Source organism: Corvus brachyrhynchos, unplaced genomic scaffold (genome assembly GCF_000691975.1).
Source record: "Corvus brachyrhynchos isolate BGI_N302 unplaced genomic scaffold, ASM69197v1 scaffold219, whole genome shotgun sequence".
Taxonomy (NCBI): domain Eukaryota; kingdom Metazoa; phylum Chordata; class Aves; order Passeriformes; family Corvidae; genus Corvus; species Corvus brachyrhynchos.
Window position 1 is genome coordinate 204,814 of NW_008240034.1, and position 12,865 is coordinate 217,678.

The 12,865-nt window shown below is 55.3% G+C and overlaps 1 protein-coding gene across 2 annotated transcripts in view; it reads left to right on the forward strand.

Annotated features, from left to right (window-relative positions):
- The first annotated feature begins 8,720 nt into the window (after positions 1-8,720).
- The window catches only part of ACER1 (alkaline ceramidase 1), a 12,263-nt gene continuing 8,118 nt past the window's right edge, over positions 8,721-12,865 (forward strand). The window contains exons 1-2 of one of the 2 annotated variants that reach the window (XM_008641001.2): positions 8,721-8,961; positions 10,809-10,911. In XM_008641001.2, the coding sequence (XP_008639223.1) occupies positions 10,819-10,911 (93 nt within the window). In that variant the 5' untranslated portion in view covers positions 8,721-8,961; positions 10,809-10,818. Of the gene's footprint in view, positions 8,962-9,005; positions 10,689-10,808; positions 10,912-12,865 lie in introns of those variants that run through there. The other variant, XM_017743885.1, reaches the window with a different exon arrangement.

The following is a 12,865-nucleotide window of genomic DNA, read 5'->3' on the forward strand; positions in this document are numbered from 1 at the left end:
GGGGGCTGCCGATGTGGGATGTGCGACCTCTAGGAGGCTTTTTGGGATTCGGGACGAGGTGGAGGCGCCCCGAGGGTTTGGGTGGCACCAGGGTCCCTCCGGGCACTCGGCAGAAGGGTCTGAAGCGGGAGCTGTTGAGTGCCACCATTAACCCAGCAACGCCACGGTCCCCAGGGGCCACATCCACGCTGCTCGTGAGCACCTCCGGGGATGGGGACTCCTGCCCTGGCAGCTGTGCCAGCGCCCGAACGCCCTTCCCGTGAAGGAATTTCTCCCGATTTCCCATCTAAACCTCCCCTGGCCCAGCCTGAGGCCGTTCCCTCTCCTCCTGTCCCTGTTCCCTGCGAGCAGAGCCCGACCCCCCCGGCTGCCCCCTCCTGTCAGGGACTTGTGCAGAGCCACAAGGTCCCCCCTGAGCCTCCTTTGCTCCAGGCTGAGCCCCTTTCCCAGCTCCCTCAGCCGCTCCTGGGGCTCCAGCCCCTTCCCAGCTCTGTTCCCTTCCCTGGACACGCTCCAGCCCCTCAGTGTCCAAGCTGTCCCCAGGACCTGAGGAGCCTCAGCAGTGCCAGCACAGGGGACAGTCACTGCCCTGGGCCTGCTGGCCACACTCCTTCTGATCCAAGCCTGGTGCCAGTGGCCTTCCTGCTCCCCTGGGCACACGCCGGCTCCTATTCAGCTGCTGCCTCTGTGCCCTGCAGTAATTAGCTCAGCTCTGCAGTAATTAGCGGTGGATTCTGGCATCCCTCTGCCGTGTAACCATGAAACAGCACCCGGCCCCTATCTCAGAGCGGATCTGGAGGCACCTGGCAGATCCCTGCCCGATCTCTCCGATAGGGAGGCTGAGCCATGCAGGGAAGGTGTTGATCCATCATCCCTGCACAGAGCCCGGGCCCAGCTGCTCCCAGGCAGTTCAGCATCACATCCATGGCCTTGGAAAGAGAGGGTGGGAACGGCTCTGGCTACAGCCCCAGGGAGACACAGCAGGGATGTGCCTGGGGTGGGATTTGGGGAGCCAGGGCTGCCTTTGGGTGCTGTCCCCACCTCACCTGCACATGGAGTTGTCACCTCCAGCTGCCCCAGCACCTCCCAGGCTGTTTGCAAGACTTGGTAAAAATTAATTCCTGATTTCACCAGCCCTGCAATGACAGCTCAGCCAGACCAAGCAGGAACACCAGGAACAACCACGATGGCAATTCCTGCTTGGCCCTGCCGAGGGATTCAGAATCACCTGTACAGGAACCAACACCCAGAGAGGCTACAGAGAAACCCAGAGCTTACACAGGCACGGAGTCAGGTGGGAAATGGACTCCAGGTGCCTCAGGCCCAAAGGTGCACCCCTGGTTAGGGTTAAATAATGCTGCATGTACTGGGATGGCGTTTCCAGGGACCCCAGGAGCACCAAAGGGCACTTCAGCCCAGGGTTACGACACGTGCAAGCAAACAGGCAGGAGGTCTGTGTGTAGGATCCTCAAATGTCACCACTTTGGGGTTTACAGCTCACCAATGAGGGCTTGAAGCAGCACTCGCATCCTCCTTGGAATGTCACCGTGTCCTGTCCCTGCACCACTTTGCTGACACCTCAGTTGTGCTTCAAGTGCATCAGGTCTCAGCCAGCTCGTGACACTTCTGCTCAGCGTGGCCATGGACAGGTGAACCCTGAGGTCTTTCCCTTCCCTGGCCTGGGCTTACACTTGTCTGGAGAATTTCTGTGAACAGGTAGGAAAACCTCAGGATTTCTCTGTTTGCTCCCACAGCGCTGCTCAGTCAGAGCTGCTCCTGCCCCTAATTCACACGGTTTGTGCTAATATCCTGGGTTTTTGCAGGAGAAACACTGGAGTGAGAGCATCCCTGGACAAGCTGGAGCTGCTCCTCCTCACCTCCGTGGTCCCAGAGCACAAGGGGCCTCTGTGCTCTGCTCCCGCCCTGCAGGGAGATTTCAGGACTCAACAATAAGATTTGGGAACCATCCCTCTTTGGGCAAGAGTGCCACAGGGAGAGGCTCACTGTGGGTGGGATGGATCCCTCTCCCAGTTCCCATTCCAGTTTCCCAGTCTCAACAACAGGGGAGAGAGGCACGGGCTTAGCTTGGAGGCCAGAGCAGCCTCCTCCTCTGTCACCAGCCTTGTGCAAGCCTCTGGCCCTCTCTCTGAGGGTGTGGGAGAATCGCTGGCAGGCAGGAGCTGCTCGGGGTCCAGCCGGGCTTGGAAAACGGCTCCAGGAGCACGGGAGAGTCCCCAGGCTCCTCCTGCACCCCGTGCCGGTGTCACCCTCCCCAGCCTCCCCCATCCCAACCCCTCACACCCCTGTGTGCCTCCAGAGCTGGCATGGGGTGGCCAGATCCTCCTCAGGGCTGATTTGACAGCCCGGAGCTGTTTTGATGCCAAACTCCATCCTGATGCAAACAGGAAGTTGAAGCAGTTGCAGCAGCCAGGGGTTATTTTGGGCCCTTCAGCTTCGCCTTGGAGTTGCCTGAAGACTCAGAGTCTTGGGATTAGTTGGTTTTATTAGTTGGAGATGGGTTTTAGTCCCTGCAGGGAGAGGCAGGAATTAAAAGAAACAACGCAGTGGAGAATCAGGAAGTTATTAAATGAAGAAAGGAAATGTCTCTGCAGGCGAGGGCTGACGAGGGCCAGGGTGGATGTTCAATAAAAGGAGTGTCCCCAAACATCTTCTCCACAGAATTTGGCCCATCAGACCCCTGGTTACCCATCAAATTGTACCAGGGGAGGTTCACGTTGGCTATTAGGAAAAATTCCTTCATGGAAAGGGAGTTCAGGCATTGGAACAGGTTGTCCTGGGAAGAGGTTGAGTCGCCGTGGCTGAAAGTGTTCAAAAACCCTGTGGATGTGGCACTTGGGGACAAGGTTTGATGGTGGCCTTGCCAGTGCTGGGGTGATGGTTGGACTTGATGGCCTCAGAGGGCTGTTCCAAGCCCAGGGATTCTGTGATTCCGTGTTTGGTGATTCCCAGTGTACCTGGGGCAGCAGCCCTGGGAGATGGGGACAAGTTTGCCAATAGATCAGAGCTGGCACAGCCCTGGAGATGGCATCAGAATCTTCCCATGGCGTATGCACAGAGGGGGAATGTCCAGGGACACTCCTGCACCTCTGCGCCCTTCTCAGGCTTTGCCAGTTCAGGTGACAAACTCTCCCAAGAGGTTTTTCCAGTGGCTCTCCAAAGTGTCACCATGTCCCTGTTCCTGCAGTCCTTCTGTGCCCTCGGAGCACTCGCACCAAACTTCTGTTTTCAAAGGGGAGACTGTGCCAAACACCCATCTCCCTTCATTTTTGTAGGCAGAGCTTGAAAGCTGCTGGGATGGGATGTGCTTCTTTGAATAGAGATGGGAAAATCCCCAAGGCACAGGGATGAGCACTGGGAACTAGCAGGGTGGGATGGGGAGGCGGCAGGGGATGCATTGGAGGGGCCTGGAGGAGGGGAACAGGGAACAACTGCTTGGGATTTCCCATTGCAGAAGTGAAGGGCTCCCAGTGCAGCCATCAGGCAGCAGGAGGGCAAGGGGGCAGTGCCAGAGGGCAGGGCTGGATGGGATCTTGGGAAGGAATTGTTCCCTGGGAGGGTGGGCAGGCCCTGGCACAGGGTGCCCAGAGCAGCTGGGGCTGCCCCTGGATCCCTGGCAGTGCCCAAGGCCAGGCTGGACATTGGGGCTTGGAGCAGCCTGGGGCAGTGGGAGGTGTCCCTGCCATGGCAGGGGTGGCACTGGATGCTTTTTAGGGTCCTTTCCAACCCAAACCTTTCCGGGATTCTAAGAGGAGGTGCTTTTCCAGCCAGCACTAACTAAACAGAACATTGTTGCTGTAGAATATGACCACAAAAATAACCTTCAAAAGGCTCAGATAAACATGGGCAGGACTGGCCTGTTGTGACTGGTTAAACAGGATGGCCCAGGACCTCCAGCTATGGAAGTATTAAATCACTGACCACCAGAAGATGGGGCAGGAGGCAAAGCTGTGCTCTGCCTTCTTAGGAACTTCCTAAGGCTCCAATTCCCCTTCCTGAAGCAGAGGCAGCAGCTCCTGCTCTCTGCCCAGTGGGGAGCAGGGAGCACAGAGAGGCCGGGGGTCTCCTCGTTGAGACCTCAGAGCCAGCCCTGCATGGAGAAGTCTCTGGTTCCCAGGGCTGGTTGCAGACTCTGCTATCAAATCTCTCCCAGGACTTGCACAAACCTCCGGGGTCTCCTGCCAAAGCTTTGCGCCACTCCGGGCAGGATTGCGGCGTGGGATAACACAGCTCCCTGGCTCTGAGCTGCTGCCAAGGCCCTGCCAGCGGGGATGGGGAGCTGCAGGCTCAGCCCCAGCAAAAAGGAACTTTCTCTTTGTCCCCTTCCATTTTCACATCTCTTCAGAGTCAACATTCAGGCAAATGTGCCATCCTGGAAGTGTTCAAGGCCAGGAGCAACCTGGTCTCATGGAAAGTGTCCCTGCCCATGGCAGGGGGTAGAATGAGATGGGTTTTAAGGTTCCTCCAACTCAAACCCTTCTAGGATTTTATGAAATAAAGGTGACAAGTTGCTGGGTGCAGGGGCTTGGTTTGGCGAGAGCCTCCTCCCTGCTCTGTGGCTGCTAAACCCAAAACCTCCCAGGACTCCAGGCAGCCCTGTGGCTGAGAAAGGCCTGGCTGTGCTGTGCACGGCTGAGAATGAGGTGATTCTTCTCCCTCCTGGTTTAGATGTTTTCGTCTACAAGAAGGGGAGAACGGGGCAAGTCCCTGCTCAGCCCCTGCAGCTGCAGCAGCTCCCTGGGAGTTACACAAGGCAGAGCCTCTCCGCACACATCGCTGTGTTGGAGGCACATGTGACAGATGACAGAGCTGGGAGAATGTCCTTTAATTACTCCTGTTCTCGCTGTCACCATCAGCAATTATGGCATTGGCTTTAAACCTGTCAGGATTTCAAAACAAGCCCGGGGTGGTCAGATTGACAAAGCCTCCTGGGCTGCCCGGAATGGCATCCTGCCTGGAGCGGAGATCACGGGGTGCCTGGGAGATTGCTCAGTGCTGAGGGATTGGTGGGGAATCTCTCCTGGACCCCGAGACCAGCCCTGTGGGGCCTGACAAGGCTTGTGCCGTGGCCCTGTGGAGGCTGACTTGCACAAGGTGTTGCACAGAGCAGGAGTTTCAGGCACTGGAGGCTCCAAAGCCACACCTCGTGTGGGGTGCTCCTGGCTTTGCTGCTGCTGCTGGTGCTGGTTTTTGATTGCCTGGAGCCCCTGCCCTGCCTGGTGAGGAAACACTGAGATATTTCCAGCTCTGCAGATGGGAACAGGAGTGGGGACATTGCTCCTGAGGGGCTCCGAGGCAGCGATGGAGGCAAATGCTGGGCAAGGCACATCCAGCATTAGCACATCTCCTGCTGCTCTTGTTATTTCTTCCCCACCACAATTTGCGAAACAGCTTCCCAGCCAGGCAGAGGACAGATTCCTGCCCTGTGGAGCCAGGAATTAGGGGGATTATCTGACTGTTCAGCATTAGCAAGGTTCCCAGGTCACTCGCCTGTGTTTTTATAGCTGGAAGCAGGAAATTGCAGTCCTGGAGCTGAAGTACCAAAAGCTGAGGATGGCAGTGGGATGGAGCCTGTCCAGGCAGCTCCGGGGCCTTTCTGGGCATGGACAGAGTGATCAGCAGGGCAATAACGAGCCAAAATGCCTCGTTTGCCTTCCTGACTCGCCCTGTGCTCGATGTGAGAACGGAGCGAAGTCATTTGTCTCCATCCACGCCAGGGCTCTGACTCACCCGTGCTGAGCTAACAGCAGCGGGAATGTGGGATGCCAGCACTCCCATCTCATCCTCCCTGCCCTGCTGCTGCTGCCCCTCTGCCCACAGCAGCCAAAGCAGTAAATAAACACACGTGGCCCTGAACCGCAGCTGCTGCAATTGGTATCTCTTAAAAAAAAATCCCTCACCAGCAGCAGTTCGGGTGGAAATCTCCATCCGAGGTGCCACAGGACAAAGGAGGTAGGACCAGCCTCGAGTGAAGCAACTGGATTCTCTCAGACTTGCCTGCCAGAGTTCCCTGTTCCCTGGTTTTGGTGGCACCGGCAGCAAAAGTGCCTGCCCAGCATGGCTCGTGGGCACACAGCAATGAAACCCTGGCAGCTGCGCCCTGAGGCTGCTGGTTCGGCTCCTGTGAAGCCCCTGCTCCGTCCCCCAGCTTGGAGGAGGCTTGGGACAACCTGGGAGAGTGGAAGGTGTCCCTGCCCATGGCAGAGGGTGGCACTGGATGGGTTTAAGGTCCCTCCCACCCCAAACCAACTGGGATTCTGTGATTGAACTGCCTGCTCTCAGCAGCCCCAGTGAGACCCTCGGTGCCCACTGCCTGCCCCAGGGGTGACAGAGCAGCACAGGAGCCGGGACGAGGCTTTCCAGGTTAAACCCGGTCCCGTGTCACAAAGCCTGGGACATTGCCTGGGATCTGGGGTCTTGCAAGAGGGCATCAGTCCCAGGGAGCAGGAAGGGACCAGCCAAGAGGACAGGACAGTCCCTGCCGAGGTGTCTGCTGTGAGGAGACAGGTGGAGAGGAGGCAGCAGGGCTCAGCAAGGAGGTGAGGACTGAGGGGGAAGCTTTGAGAGAAAGAAGTTTCAAATACAGGGAGGATTGGGATCACAGAGTCCTTAAGGCTGGAAGAGACCTTTAAGATCATCAAGTCTAAAAATCAACCAGCACTGCCACAGTGTTCATCACTGGCCCCTGTCCCCAAGTGCCACATCCACACTGTTTTTGAGCACCTCCGGGGTGGTGACTCCACCACTGCCCTGGGCAGTCCATTCCAATGCTTTACAACCATTTCTGTGGGAAAAAAGAAGTCTCTAATTTTTTAATCCAATCTAAACCTCCCCTGGAGCAACTTGAGGCTGTTTCCTTTTGTCCTGTCCCTGTTCCCTGGGAGCAGAGCCCGACCCCCCCCGGCTGCCCCCTCCTGTCAGGGACTTGTGCAGAGCCACAAGGTCCCCCCTGAGCCTCCTTTGCTCCAGGCTGAGCCCCTTTCCCAGCTCCCTCAGCCACTCCTGGGGCTCCAGCCCCTTCCCCAGCTCTGTTCCCATCCCTGGCTCTAGCCCTTCACTGTCCTTCTGGTCACGAGGAGCCCAAACCTGCCCCCAGAACTGGAGTTGGGGCCTCAGCAGTGCCCAGCACTGGAGGGTCTCTGTGTTAGTCCCACATGAGGCCCAGAAGCTTCACCCTGTGCTCCCTGGGCACCCTCCTGTCCCCAGCCCAGCCCCATGTCAGCATCCCCAGCATGCCCAGCCTCCCAAGCCCTGCTGACCACAGGCAGGAGGATGTAAACACCAGCAGGAGCTGGGAAGGAGGACTCAGCGGGAAACCAAGCTCTCTTTATGACCTACTTATTGGTGAATCAGAGCAGATGCAGACCCGTGACACCCTCCCCAGTTATGTCCCCGCTGCGTGGCACAGGATGTATCTGGGATGCTTGGACACTTGGCTCACCCCAAGGATGCTGGAGGTTTTGGGGTGGGAAAACTCATTCTTTTTGAATGTTCACACAGACCAGGCATCACCTGTGTGGGTTCTTCTTCCCAAATCCATCTCTGCCACCTTCCCTGCCTCTCTTCCTGCCGGGATGGGCAAGTCACCGCTTGTTTCTCTGAGATTCCCTGTGGAACTGGGGAGCTCCTTCCAGCCTGGGAGCTCGGTGTCCTGCTTGCAGAGTACACTGGACTCCCCAGGATGTACCTTTGAAGGCCCTTCAAATAACTACCTACCTTTATTCCCTTATTCTTGTCTAGTCTTTGTTTTTAGGTGGCCTCGCAAGACATCAAGAGTTCAAAGTGAATAAAAAGCAAATCCACCCTGGACTCCCTCACCATCCAGGGGTGGGAGCAGCTCTCTGGGATCCCCTCAGATCCTCTGCTCCAGGTCTGTCCTAGAAGGATCCCCAGCCTGGACTTAGTGCCACGTAACGGAGGCTCCACCATGGTGCAACATCAGCTTCAGTGGTTAATTACCCTCATTTCCAAATCCAGGTGGATTTGTGGGGCTTTTGTAAGCCCTGGCACAGCCCAGGTCTCCCAGGGATGTTCCTTTTCATAGGAGTAGCAAAATAAATGGCTGAGCTCCCCAAAGAACTTCTCCCCATGGCAAAGGCTGCTGTGTGATCCCTACTCCTCAGGAAGCGCAGGGACAGGGACACGGACAGGGACACCTTGGAGCTTGGTCTCACCCTGCCCGTGGTGTCTCCCCTGCTCCACCAGGAAGCACTGGCCAAATAATAATTTTCATGTTTAAGAAAACAACATATTTCTCTGAACTCTACACGGAGGGAAAAAATGTTGTTTTGGGGGGAAAAGTTTAATTGCTGCCAAATTTCTTGAACGCCTGAATGAGGTCCAGGAGGAAAATATTTGCGAAGCAGTCACCCAAAGGTGTTCTGTTCAGAAAGTTCTTTAACTAAATACCAGAAAGAAGAAAGGCTAGAAGGAGTGAGATTTGATAACAACATTCTTTTTGACAACAAAACATTGGGAAAAAGTTGAGAAGTGGCTTGAATTTAAATCCTGAAAGAGGCAGCATCACCTTGCTCCGCACTTTTTGGTGAAAATCATCGTGTTGGGTGTTCTCCAAGTGCAAGGGAGTTTGTGTGGATGTTCCCTCCCCTGGGAGAAGCAGGGGCAGCACCAGGTGCGTGCGCCTGCGCCGAGAACCTGCCCGGCCCCTGCCCATCCAGGGGCATGGATATAAACCCCTCCAGCCAATATGTTTCCTGTGGGGGCCCAGCTTTGCCTGGAGGGTGCACATGGCTCCTGTCCCATCCCAAAGCTTTCCCTAGGGACGGAGCGAGGGGATTTTCTGGCGGCTGCTGGTGGTGAGCTCACACTGTGGGCACTCCTTCGGAGCTAGAGCAGCAGGGCAGGTTGCTGCTCCAGCTTTGCTGGAAACCTTGGAGCTCCTGGAGCGTGTGGAAGCAGTGCTGGTCCATCCAGGGATCACAGGTAAGCCAGGCTGGGAGGAGACACGAGCAGCCAGTGCTGGGCGCTCCATCACTGCTTCCATTTCTCTGCTCCTTCTTCTTCTTCTGTCTCCCCATCCCTTCACCATCTCTCAACTGGCATCTCTTCAGCCATGAGGTGGGATTTGCCATCCTGGGTCCGATTCTTTTTTCACCTTGCCTCGCTGTAGAAGCGATGAGGGATGAGGAGAGAGTCCCTGTGGTGTGAAGGAGCACATGGAAACGCAGCACCAAGAGTCAGCCTTCAAACCCTTCTGCTTGCCGCCGATTTTATTTGCCTGCTGTAGCTGTGATCTCAGCTCCTCTGGGAAGCAGCCAGCTGGGATTAAGGAGATGCCATCGTTAACTTGCAGTTCTAAAGGCACAGTGGAGGTTCACCCCCGAGTCGGTTTGTCTGGTCGGAGCAGGAGCTGCAGAAGAGCTCATTGGTGTCACCCTCCTGTGTTTTCTCCCTTTGAACTGCTCGGGAGTTCAGGGAGGCAGAGGAAGCTGTGGGAGCCTCACCCCGCTGCACACCCACGGGGACTACTGGGCACGGTGCTGGCTCATCTCACCCCGCTGCAAACAGGGAGTTTCTCCTCAAGAACATCAGCTGATGAGTGGGTTTGGGATAAACCTCCCTTCCCTGCATTAGAGCTGAAAAGACTTTCAAAGAGAAGCAAAGAAAGCTGTTTGCCACCAGTGCCTCGGGAGCTCAGAGATGCCACTGAAGCGGTGTCACCTCAGCACCTGCCTGGTGTCACCCCAAACCTGCTCACTCTGCAGAGCTGGAGCAGCATGGACGGGTCCACATCCAGGGGCAGAACTGCTCAGCTCCAGGGAATTTCTGTCTCTGTTTTGTACCAAAAATCCAGCTACTGTGGGTTTGGTGGTGCTTTCAGATGCCTCTGAAGTTGGCGCCCATCTTCAAAAGCAGCTCTAAAGTCTCAAGGATCTGAAAAAAACCCCACCAAATAGGAAACTTCTGATCAAAATAGGATCAGGACTTCTGATTTTTCAAATTAATGAAAGAGTGCTGAGAAGCAATGAGGACAGGAAAGTCTTTAACAGGGGGAAGAAAACCAGGCAGAAGGTTAGACTATCCTTATTTTTTGGAATTCCATTTGTAGCTGCAGCTTCTGCCACTACCAGAGGCCAGGTCTGGCAGAGGAGAACCCGCTGGAGGTGTCAAACTGCGATCCCTGTCACTGGGAAATCAGGATGGAGATTGCTGGGGAGTGCACTCCAAGTGAAATCCAGTTCAGAGTGAAGAGGCACCTCCCAGTGCTCCCAGTGCCCCAGGACTCCAGTAATGCCCAGGGTCTGTGCTGGTGCTCCTGGGCTGAGCTCCCATGAGCTGAGTTCCAGCCCTCGGGAAGATGCTGAGGAACGACTGCGGAGAACAGAGCCAATGAGCACCAACCTCTGTAGGGTTGTCCACTCCCCAGAGGTAACTCAGAGCACAGGGAAGTCCTCCTGGCAGGAAGGTCTGAGTCATAAAGAAAGTGAGGAGAAGGGAGAAGACGGGGTGACAAGGACTGGGCTGAAATGGGGAAGCGCCGTGTGGCAGCAACGGCACCTGACGAGAGGTGTTAATGCCATGGCTCAGTGACCACCCTCAGAGTCTGAGAGCATTTTCTGGGGCGATTTGCAACTCCTGCATCGAGGGGAGAGAAGAACTGTTCTGCAATAGGATGTGTGTTGGGAAGAGGATGAGTCCTTGGTAGCTGGGTAAGGCTGTGCTGGGTTGGCTGGCGCCACACGCGTGAGGAGCGGGGTCCCCTTTGGGTGTGCAGCCTTCCCTTCCCCTCCTCGTGCACACCACTGACCTGCTCCTCTCCTTTCCCCAAGGTGCCCGACGATGCCGAGCATATTTTCCTACCAGAGTGCTGAGGTGGATTGGTGTGAGAGCAACTTCGTGCGCTCGGCGGTGATTGCCGAGTACTACAACACCGTGAGTGGCTGAGGGAGGCTGGGGCCGGCTCCAGGCACCCAGGAGATGCTTTTGGGATCCACATAGGATGGGATATCCCTGTTTTCTTTCCTTCTCCTCACTCCTTTGAACTTCCTGGTGCTGGAGGGTGCTGATACGGGGAGCGTGTTCTGAGCTTCAGGTAAATCACGGGACTTACAACTGAAAACTTACAACTGTCTCTCCCCAAAACGTGCTGTGCTTGTGGTGTGTCTGTGGGGTTGATTGCCAGTGAGAAAACTCTGGCAGAGCTCCTTCGCAGCCCAGATCTGTGAGATCCTGTTATACCAGTCCTGCAGCTCTGCTGCCAAGCGGGGTAAGTCCCATACAGGGCTCATATACTCGAGCTAAATGTACAGGAGTGGCAAAACGAGAGGCAGCACTTCCATGAACCGTGTCAGGCAGGTTGGGAATCCGGAACTCAGCGCAGAGGGAAGCTGGTGCATGAGCCAGTTTCACCTCCCGTGATCCTTTATCACCCAGGCTGCATCCAGTGCCAGTGCCATGGCTGGAGCATCCATATCTGCCTGCAGAGCACTGTGAGATAAGCGGCCTCTCGAAGCATGTCCTGCTCCCTCGGAGCAATTAAAGGCTCTCAGGGGTGTGAGGCATGTGGATTTACAGCCTTCCACAGGCCTTGTTTACAACTTTTGGCAATTACTGTCTAACACTAGAAGTTCTTGTTCTCATGGAAATGGCTCTTCCTCTTTTTTTAAAGCATTTCCTGCTTTTAATAAATTACCTCTAATAACGATAATTCCCCAGCCCAAGTCCTGCAGGCTCTAATTGCCCAGCCAGGGTGTCAGAGGAGGGGACTGTGCGTAGTCACTGCTCTTTGAGGCACTCAACAAAGAAAGATCTGCCAGTCCAGCCCAAATCCTGCTTCCCTGTGGCATCCAGCTGTGTGTTTTGTGCTGTTTGCTGTTTACTGCTGCTGCAGCATGGGCTCAGAGGTGCAGAGCAGGGCATAATGAGCAAGGAGATACAGAAATCACTCAATGCTCACATCAGCATCTCAGACCTCAGGGCTTGGAGCAACCTGGTTGAGTGGAACATACCCCTGCACATGGCAAGGGGTGGAAGGAGATGATCTTTAAGGTCCCTTCCAACCCAAACCATTCTAAATGCAGCTGGAAGTGCCCAAAGCCTCTGTGCTAACACTGGAGAGGGGCTGAGTTCCACCAAGAGCACAAAGCCTGAAAGCGAAAGTTTTGGGTTTGGTCTGAATTCCTTCCAGGAGATAAATTTGCCTCATAAGTTTGGTACCTAAGGCAGCATTTTTTAAACGTCTTTGGAGCTGAGACACCGTTTACACCCAGACTGACAAAGAGCTCAGAATCCTTATCACACCAACAGCTATCTCAGGAGCTTTCAAAAGCACTTCTGTGTCCAACTCCTCTGCTGGACACCCATTGGTGTGGCCAGGTGCAGGACTAACTCTTGTAGGCCCTCTTAATTCCCATAAAACATTAACTCTCAGCTGCCTGGGCCGTTTTGTGGCACAGCTTTCTAAATTCTGTGGCTGTTCCTGAAAATCTTACCCAGGTGCCCAGCCCTGGATGGAGGAGCCACAGCCACCTCCCAGGTTTCCATACCACACCACTGGGCTTGTTGGGATGAATTCTCACAGTGTGGGACTCAGGCACAGCTTTCCTCCAGGAGAGGAAAACCTCTCCAATGGATGATTCCATGCAGATAAAAATGAGTGCGACACGGAGGGACAGAGGGATGTGGACAAGCAAACCCTGCAGGATTTTTTTCCAGTGGTTGGACTTTCCCTTGTCTCCTCTATGTAACACTGGGAACCTCTTCCTCAGCAGAGAAAAAGCTTCTTATCATGTCCTTTTTGCCAGGCTCAGGAGATCAGCAGAGTGCCTGTGCAGGAAGGGAGGGAAACATTTCTGCAGCCTGTGTCTTAGGATGTAATTCCTGAGCA